At 44.2% G+C, this 10,387-nt stretch overlaps 1 protein-coding gene across 1 annotated transcript; it reads right to left on the bottom strand.

Moving 5' to 3' along the window:
• Window positions 1-1,775: 1,775 nt before the first annotated feature.
• pim1 (Pim-1 proto-oncogene, serine/threonine kinase) lies at window positions 1,776-7,591 on the bottom strand. Its single transcript, XM_072480323.1, has 6 exons — window positions 7,090-7,591; window positions 6,807-6,907; window positions 6,577-6,627; window positions 6,016-6,382; window positions 3,516-3,692; window positions 1,776-3,195 (listed from the first exon to the last, which is right to left on the bottom strand). The coding sequence occupies exons 1-6, from the start codon at window positions 7,172-7,174 to the stop codon at window positions 3,032-3,034; spliced, it is 945 nt and encodes a 314-aa protein (XP_072336424.1). The 5' UTR covers window positions 7,175-7,591; the 3' UTR covers window positions 1,776-3,031.
• Window positions 7,592-10,387: the final 2,796 nt, after the last annotated feature.

Raw genomic sequence — 10,387 nt, 5'->3', positions numbered from 1 at the left:
ACTTTCTTTCGTATTTTACCTCAGCACTTTTTTTAGTAACCCTTTGTTTATGGATCTAGTGTTTGGGGACCTAGGTATTACTACCAGGGACTTCTTCCCTTTGCTATTTCTTATTTCTTACCCAGACTGATTCCACATCATGCTCTCCAGCACTTATATCATTTCTCATTACAGCACTGACCACTTTCTTCACCAGTAAAGCTAAACCTACTCCTCTTCCTTTCAGTCCATCAGTCTGTTTGGGTGGTTGTAAAAGATCCCATGGCACTATATTGATGAAGAGCAGGCAAGTTACCTCCAGTAACCTGGCCTATATTCACCCCCCAAAGGACATCACAAAAACAGATCATCTAGTCACTATCACATTGCTGTTTGTGGGAGTTTGTTGTGTCAATTAACTGCCACGTTTTCTAAATTAAAATTGCGGATACATATCAAAAGTGCTCAATTGGCTGTAAAGTGCTTTGTAAAGTCTGGGTGGTCGAAGTGCTACATAAATGCAAGTCTTAATTTCCTTCTTCATTTTCGTACAAGTCACAAGTGGTTTGGGGACATGTTCCTCTGGAACATTTTTCACTTTTACAACAGTACATAAGTTTTAGGCATTCGGGGTGATAATTGCAGAGGGAATTTTCATTGAGTTAATTTTCGAATTCATCAATTTACAATCAGTTTTAGTAAATGGTTCCCTAATCCTCAGTGTTGCTGTTTCAATTTGTATATTTAAAAACTCATTCAATACAAAATATATGCAGTCAGCAAACACCCCTCTTCCTCCTCAATTAAAATGGTTCTGCTGAACAATTTTGCTCTCATGAAGAGGAACCAAAAAGCTTGGAATAAGTGCCATCCACTTGCCTTTGCCAGCCACTCCCACCTAGCCCCCCCTCCCCCTACTTACTTGTGACCTGGGTCAATTCTTGAACCTGGGCCTCTGGTGGCCATTCTGCAGCAGCCACTTCCCCGGTGATGCTGCTGAGCCAGAGCCCCAACCTCAGATTGGGCAGCAGCTCTTGGATGGATTTTCGTGCCGAAGATTCTTGACCCTGGAGAAGATCAGCTGCTGGCCCCTGAGGCACTTAATACTGAAAGATCATTCTGGAAGAGCTGGCAGGATGGCCGGCACCTCTGTAAAACCTCCCACGTAGCAACTGAGGGGCACACAATTTTTGGTGGGAAAAATGCTGCAAATCTAATAGAAAATGCTGTTTTGTATCTGATGATAGCTCATGAAGCTGAAACACTAACCCTAGCTCTCTGCATGGATGCTATCTAACCTCACAAGTGCTTTGGGCAATTTCTGATTTTATTTCAGTGGTTCTGAAGATCATCGATGTGAAATATTCCTATCCCTACCTTCCTCTCTCCACAGGTGCTGTCTGAACTGCTGAGTGTTTCCAACTTTTTCTTGGTTTTGATATCTGGTTCCATTAATAAACTACTCACATCCTGTCCTTTCTTGTTAACACTCAAGTGTTGAAATTCACAAAAGTACATAGCAATCATTTGTGTGAAGTTTCAATTTCTCCCCATCTGCGTGGGCTTCCTCCGGGTTTCCTCCCACTATCCAAAGGTGTGCACGTTAGGAGGATTGGCCATGATAACAAAAATTGTCCCGGAGGTTGGGTGGGGGTGTTGTGATATGGTGGGGTGTGGGTAGGTTGCTTATTGAGGGCTGTGGCACACTTGATGGGCCAAATGGCCTCCAGCCGCACTGTAGGGATTTGATGGTTTGAACTGTTGAACATATATATACACTCAAATGCAACACCAGATAAATTAAGGCAAATTTTATTTTATTTGAAATGCTGTATAAAAATAAGTTTTTTCCTTTCTAGTATAATTTACAGGTCTAATCAAATAACAATTCCAACTCCAAGCTGCATACATGCAACCAAACTAGTGTAAAGTTATTTATATACAAAAACACATTTCCGCACTGGTATTTTATTCAACTCATACCAGTCCACAGGACACATTTAAAAAAAAAAAATCACAAAAACAAACCCACCCGCCTCCCCCTCCCAAAAAAACAAGAGGTCTAGACATTAAATACATATTCGGTACAACATGCATTGAACAGAAGTGCTCCATGTTATATTTACAAAGGTTGGAATTATTTTCAGTGACATCACCGTCTTCTTTTGGGCTGTAAACAGAGTGAACTGAACTAAAGTCTGACATTATCTACTGTGGGCCTTCATCTGACCAAATAATTAATTATTGTGGAATGAACAAGTCTGTTGGAAGGTGGTTGTCCATAAATAAATAAATATAAATTAACCCACAAGTCAAACCTCTTTTTAATATAATAAATCTGTTTCTTTAAAAAAAACAACTTCACTCAAATAAATAAACAGGTAAACAGGACAGCGCTGAGGCTGTAAAACCAGTATTTTTTTTTTAAATTACATTTTTATATATATATATATACACATATAATACACACACATATATATATATATACACGCACATTTACAAAGGGTTAGAGTTCATTCATTGCATTGGCTGTGCATTGGTGATGATGCTGACATGCCTTGACTTCATACTGAGTGTATTGGGCTAGTGGACTGTATGATGACAGGTTGAGGTCAATTATTTTCTGATTAGTGGTGAACCGGTACCGGGTGACAAGGTTTTTCTTCATTTATATTGTTGAAAGGATGTAAACAAAATAGTAGCTAGTCTAGACCAGTCCCTGTGTGTACGTATGAAGGTCATGCGAAGGAAAGTTAAGTTATTCAGAAGCAGCGGAAGTTCAAGTATTTCTTTTAAGTCAATGGATCCAGCGGTTGTAAAAGGCACTCGAAGAGGAAGAGCCAGGCTTGTCGTAAATGCACGATTCAAGTTAATGACAACCGGAACTGACAGAGGAGTGGGTTCTGGGTCTTCATCACCCCTCCCACTAATCAGTAGATTTAAAAGGCCATGGAATCTGGTAAATGAGACCAGGCAGGTTATTTGGTTCTTCCAAAGGAAGGCAGAGAACAGTTCAGTTTTGCGAGCATTGGTTCGTATTATTTCACAAGTTCTAATTTGCTTGAGTTGACTCGTGGCTCAGACTGTGCAATCTTAGTCTAATGGCATCTTGTGAAACAATGCAATTTTGCATCCACGGGTGGTTAATCATTTCTTCAAATGATGGTCGATCTGAAGGCCTCGGGGATAGGCAGAACTTGATGAGATTTTGACACTCTGAAAGCAGAAACGAAAAATGCTAGGTTACAAATGGCGTGAGATTTTAAATTGTGCTTATATATTTCGCAGAAAGTTAATTCAGCTTACGTAGAAATAACTAACTATGCAGTGCAACTCAGTTGGGGGTTTTAGTGACAGTCTAATTCAAGCAGACTTTTTCTGAGATAACGATGAATCCTTAGTATATTACTTGTGTGATAAGCGGTCAACAGAGCTCTTTTGAATGCCTGACAAATTGTATCAAATTTGGTGATTGGCTTAGTTTACGCTTAAGTTCAAAGGATAAAGATCCCCGGAGAGCAGGAACAGCAACTTACCAGATGAGATTCTCCGCCTAAATAGGACCTGCCCGCGAATGATCTCTTCGTCCTGCTCAAACGGGATGTCCCCACATACCATGTCATACAGCAGGACCCCCAGGGACCAAACTGTTGCAGATCTGCCATGGTACCTGTGATAGCGGATCCATTCTGGAGGGCTGTATACTCTGGTACCTGCGAAGATCACAACAAAGATTCCACATTGATGAAAACAATTCCCATATCCCTTTATGCCATTAATATGCTTGAGTTCAAATGCTCTCTAAATGCACCGAAAGAGGAAACAGCAGTGAAGAAAATATAAAGCCTCTATGCGAGAGGAAAAAAAACCTGCTGCTAGGTTTCAAACAGGAAAATGCACACATGCATTTGCATTTTGGGGGAACTGGTAACTAAACTTAAACACAAGGACAAAATATTCCTCACTTGGTTCAAGAAACCTGCTGGTGGCAGAGAGAGAGAAAAAAACGTTTGCCATATTTCTTGTAAACAAAAGAATGCGCTCTTGCCCTTGAAATTCAAATCACCTGCACTATCTGGTTCCGCCCTTGGCTTGCAGGAAATGTGGTTAACCCAGGAGCTTCCTGCCTGTCCTGCAGTGAACTGGTAGTTACTGACTCGTTGCCATGTGATTTTTTGTTTACAAACTTTCGGTTGTAAAAAGCACACGTTCCCGCCTGGCGGTGGCGCCAAGTATCCGGAATTTTCACCAACGGTCTTTTTTTGTGTGTGTGTGTTCAAGGCAAAGTTAATGTTTGAAAATCGACATCAAAACAGCAAATGGCAGCGGCAGCGCGGGCTCCAGGGAGCAATGCTTTCCTGGCAGCCCTTGGGAGGGCACACACACACAGAGCAGCAAGCAAACCCTACAAACTACAAATGTTTCACAGGTCGGCGCAACATCGAGGGCTGAAGGGCCTGTACTGCGCTGTAATGTTCTATACCCCAGATTCTCACGTTTTTTAAAAAAAATGCAATAAAATTATTTCATTCATCATTTAAAAAAAAAAAATCTGTTGTCTAATTTGGAACATGGACCTTAAGAGGTTATCCACCCCCTCCCAAAAAAAACAATCGTTTATGGCGAGCACGAAATTAAAAACACGCCTCTGATTCATGTATTTATCTTTAAACAAAAGATTTCCCGGTTTATCCCCGGGATTTTATTTTTGGCAGAGGAATTGCTTCCCCCAACTTTGCCCACGGAAGTAACCAACTCAATAATGTATCAATCGGCCACTTGATATCAAATGGGAAAGAGAGAGGGACTCTAACCTATTTCCCGTCACCATAGCCCCGGGTTACAATGGCTATCGGGTTTCAAAACATTTCCATGACGGAGCCCAGAAAATGCGGGCAACAATGACACAGACAAGGGAAGGGGGGCAGCAGAATTTTTATTTTATTTTTAAAGTCGGCGCTTCATCTCGCCTCTATAAGTGGTTTATTAGGGGGGGGGGGTTCCGATGCCCTTTTTTTTTTACGCCGGGAACGGTTGCTTCAAACAAAAAAGCCGTCACGCAGGAAAAAAGCAATCTCCAAACAAAAGCGTGGCACGTTTCCAAACTCGGCAGCAGCACTGACAACATTGGGGCAACGGGAGAGACACGCCGTCTAGTGGCTGCAAACGCAACCTGAGACCATCCCCTCCCTTCCTCTCCCATCTGGCAGCCCAGCCAGGGAGCAGACTCCGTCCTGTCTGTCAGCCCAACCCCAGACGACCCTTCACCAGCATTAGCCTGGCCCGACAAGCCCCAACGCTGAGATCAAGGGGCTCGATTTCAACAACAGACGCAACATTTCCTATTTGTCTGTTTCAACTTGTTCCCCTGCAGGAGTGATGGGTGGGGGGAAGAGACTCGCGGGGGGGGGGGGGGGAATAACAGGGCAAACCCCCGCCCCCTTCACTTTCCAAAAACATCAACTCCTTTAACATCCTCGCAATTCTGCCCACAAATATCACTTGTTGAGGTTCTCTTGTGTTGTGATTCAGGCGCTGCATCGGCAGCAGGTTTATTGCGGAGTATTTTTTTTGGGGGGGTGGAGGTAGCTCGGCAATTCCATTTATTACGGCCCCACCCCTCGTGATTTGATGGGTCACCTTGAGAGCCCCCTGACTTTGGCCGCCTGCTCCCATCAGCACAACGCCCCCATCAAGCTGAAAACGCCCCCACCCCCCCTCCTGGCAGCCACATCACCATCCAAATAAGGAAATAAAAGGCATCAAAACAATAACAAGGCGGCTCGGCTACTACAGCGAGAGCAACAACAAAAAAACACCAGCCAATGAATTTTAAATCCAAACACGATTATTTTTTTAAATGATCAAAGGTGCAATGGCTGCTAATTATTTTTCATTTCACAACCCCCCCCACCCCTTCCCCATTCCAGCCCGGGATTCAGTAATTACCGCCACACAACAGGCTAAATGGTTATTTATTTTTTGTTGGGGGAGGGGGGGGGGGGGGGGGGGGAGTCCACTATAGTAAATGCTCACCGTCAAAGTCGGTGTAGACCGTGTCCTTCAGCAGAGCCCCCGATCCGAAATCGATGAGTTTCAGCTCGCCGGTCCTCATGTCGATCAGGATGTTCTCGTCCTTGATGTCCCGGTGAACCACCCCGTTGGTGTGGCAGTGCCCCACCGCCTCCAGGATCTGGCGGAAAAAGTTCTTGGCCAGGTCCTCGGGCAGCGCTCCCTTCTCGGTGATAAAGTCAAAGAGGTCCTTGACATGCTCGGACCGCTCCATGACGATGATGAAGCTGTCTGCTCGCTCGAACCAGTCCAGCATTTTGATCACACCCCGACAGCCCGTGCCCACCCTGGTCAGGAGCGCGATCTCCATGGGAACCCTTGCTCCATTGGACTGTAGGGGCATCAAAATAAAACTGCATTAGACAAGAGTCATCATCACACACACAGACTGCACCCCCAACTGTATCCATCACACACTTCCCATCCCAGACAAACAGTTAACCCCATCTGTCAAAAACAGAAGGAAATATTTATTTTTAAAAACCCTTGACACTAGAAAAATAAAGAGTTTCGCATTTTACTCACCAGTTCAGCCCATTCTGACACTCGATCTCTAGCAACATGCTTGATAGCAACCTACACATAAACAGAACAAAAAAAATCCATTCAGTCAGACTCTGGGCAGCAGCATGACATTCTGGGAGGATATTTTCAGGGCTGAAGACCGGGAAAGTTATAAGAGCGATAAGAAAAAAAAACAGAAAGGAAAATGCTGATTTTAAATAAATATGTAAATAAACGTTTAAAAAAATCACCTGCACGCCGTCAGCCACCCGGACACCAGAATAAACAGTCCCAAATCCGCCACTGCCGAGGAGAGACCCGACTTGGTAAATCTTCTCAAAAGGCTCTTTCGCTGAAGGAGGGAGCGAGAGAGAAATGGGAAAAGATTAGCCGATCTCCCATTATCACAAACTCTTTTGTTGTCTCCCAATCTCCACATGGTTAACGACAACACGGTCACACAACACACAAAAACCCTTCTGCTGAAACAGAGGAGACTCCGCAAAATGTGTAAGAAACGCTCAATAGACCTACCTTGTTGCAACTGAATTTTCGTCGGCATATCCACGCTCGATGTCGAGTACATATGAGTAAAGGATCCGATCTTTGAAAGCAGCATCCCTTTCTGTAAAACCTCGATTGAGAAGACTCCAGCTATCACTTCCAAGGGTTCGAATGGGATTTCACCAAAGGGGAGGGGAGAGGCGTTGAAAGAAAGCCGGCAATTTCACCCCACACCACGTTGCGATCGAGACACACACACACACAAACGAGCGCACACACACAAACTGCGACCGTAAGGAAATGTTTCCCTTATTCCCAAAGCGTTCGCTTCTTGCAGTGTGCCAGCGATGGAAATGCACCAGAAGATTCAAGTTCCTCGGAGCAGGAAATGGGTTTGAATGAGGAACAAAAATAAATGACAAAACGAGCTGAACCGCGTCTTTGTATCACGCTGATTCCCTTCCTTGCCGTTTACTTATAGACTGCGTTCTGCTAGTAGCAACGACTATATACAGATAGTAAAAAAAAAAGGGCGAGTCGTACACCATCAGCAAACCCCCGCCCCCATACACCCCCTTGGAGGCACAGCCTATTTGAATCTGCGTCAGCCAGGTCCAATCGGAGAGTATAGATGATCTGCCAATCACAGGGAGCGAGAAAAAAATAAAAGAATGAAACTGACTAGACTCGACGTGGCGGGAATGACTACGCGCCAAAAAAATGCCTCTTGTATGTCTGCTTTACAAATGGCTTTGATCCACTGGGCTGTCTGTAGACAAATATTTTTAAAGGGGAGGCACAATGTCTTTTTTGCCCCTCTCTCCTCTGCAGTTTTATCACTTCGCTGGCGATGCAATTGTCGGAGCTAACAGAGCAGTTTGTTGAAAAAAAATAGCAGAGGGCATGTTTAAGGCTGAAGCATGCAGATCTCCAACATAAAGGCTTAGTGGGCGATTTGACAATATTGTTTTATACATGAAAATCTTTAGTGAAAAAACGCCCCTCCCATTTTGCACTTTGCAGACTGACAGGGCCAATGTTGGATATGTATATTACCAGTAATATACACACACACACATATATATAGTATGTAGATATGTGTTTCGTAAAATATGTTGCGAGGCTAATCCCATTGTGAATGTCCATCGCCGCCAGTTAAATCTTTAATTTCACCTCACGTGGAAGACAAATGTTTTCTGGGAGCTCTGGGTTCTGTTTTTTTTAAAGCGGTTGACTTGTAAATTTATTTTCATCAAATCAAGTACATTTTGCCGCACGCAAGTCAGGGTTAATTGTCACCTAGAGGGGGCGTGCACAGTTAGCGACAATATAAACACTAATCTAGAGGTGCATTTTTAAATTGCAATACAAATCGGAATATTATAATTATTTTAAGGTGTTCAGTGTGCAAACATCCTTGCACTGCACAAGATGAGCTTTCGGCAGACATGGGTTTAATTTGCACCACAAAACAGTCAAATAGTTTAACACTTGGATTTTATTTGCAAACACGTCGTGGCTACTCGTTACAAAACATGCATTTGCCCATCTATGCAAGGTGCATGTCAGCAACAATGCTTTCTAAAGTTACCTCAAGGTTTTTTCATGCATTTATGTATGAGAGCTACTTGGGGTAAAATAAAAGATTGTTTAAAGTGATAATTGCTGGGCGTGCACAAAACGGCTCAGATGTCTTGTTATTTCCCGCCCGATCTTAAACTGCAAACATTGATACAAGTATGATCTGTTTCTACGAAGAATATAGTCTCGTTCGTTATTCTTCAATATTCCGCTGCGATTTAAGGGGAGGAGGAAGGGTTGCGGGGCGGGGGGTGGGATTTGTGAGATTTCGGGGAGAGTTAGTTAATGAGTTTCGCGAGATGAATAATTTCTGGAGAAACCGCGGGGGCCATACAAATCTGGTGTGAATGGTGCCAGTGAGAAGATGCCGCATTCCTGACATACTTTCCAATTGGGTGGCCGCTGCCTTTCAGCATGTGGGAATGAATCACAAAAAAAAAGCTGCCTTTTTTTCCCCCGCGATCAGGTACAAGTTAGAGCAAGAGAAAGCTGTAACAGAACCCAGTGTTAGTCGGTGGAGGTCGCTGCTCAAAACATGAAAGCCCTTTTTTTTGCAACGCATCACGGTTCAGGAATTTCCTTTTCGTGTTTTTCCTCTCTCCACAGGCTAGGGGGATGGGTGTGCTGTGACTACAATTTGAAGCATCACATTCAAATCCTACTGGGTGGAGTTTGATAATTGCGTATCAAAACAAACTGTTATTGAGAGTGGATAGTTGTGAAAAGGCGGTAAACTGATTTTTTGGGGGTCAACTTATTTACATTGCCTTCTTTTCCTCTCTCGATGTCACAAACACACACATACAATATCCGGGCCGTGTGAGGTCAGGCAGGAAATATTTTGCTTCAGACCTCCTTCAATTAACTTTATACTCAACTAGCTGGTGGTGTGTGAGAGAGCGCTGGTTGGCGGTGACTTAACATGAGGGTCACCCCGCTTCAAGCGTGGAGGCACGCTGTCCATGGATAAACCCAGCCGGGATGTGAATTGAACCCACACCGCTTCCCTTCATGAACCGCCCGTCCAGCCAACTGAGCTAACCGACCCCTTGACAGTACACTAGAGGAGGCAACCGGGCCACGAATGGCTGGCTCTGTAATTCTGCTTTCCTCTCCCAGGGGAAATGGACTGACCTCTGCAAAGGAAGCAACATTTCCTTAGCTCTGGGCCACAGGTGGCCGGGGAAAGTGGCATCTACTTACCCGGGCTGTTCAATGCTCACTCACCCCTGCACCCCACCCCACTTACCAGGCGGCCAGATAAGGCGTGGAGCAAAGTAGAAACCCTTTGCTGTGCCGCTCATTTCAAGTTTGAGCTGCTTGACGTTCTGCTCGCCGTCACAATACAAATCCCACAATAAATCCAGGCATGTGCAAAGGAACATTTGTTTTTTGGTGTGTGACAATGACCACCTTTGAAGTGTCGATGCAACCTAAATCCAAATAGGATCCCCCAAAAAGCTCCAAATGAGAAATCGCGAATAGCTGCTCAAAAATATGAATTAGCACAGCATCTGGGAGCTGACACTCGACTCTTCGCCCAGCTGCAGGCGCTGTGGGCCCCCCGAATGTGCGCGAAGAGAGCCGCCTTTATTAGTCCCTGATTCACAATAGTCTCACGGAATCCAAACAAAAGCGTGCCCAGAACTAAATTGGTAATGAGGAAAATTCAACCCCGCAATTTATGAATCTGAATCAATAACATGAAGGAACATCTATTGTGGGCAGCACGATCGCACAAGTGGAT

This window comes from Scyliorhinus torazame, chromosome 17 (assembly GCF_047496885.1).
Source record: "Scyliorhinus torazame isolate Kashiwa2021f chromosome 17, sScyTor2.1, whole genome shotgun sequence".
NCBI lineage: Eukaryota > Metazoa > Chordata > Chondrichthyes > Carcharhiniformes > Scyliorhinidae > Scyliorhinus > Scyliorhinus torazame.
Note: the sequence above shows the minus strand (reverse complement) of the source record. Positions and strands in the feature narration are given on the sequence as shown.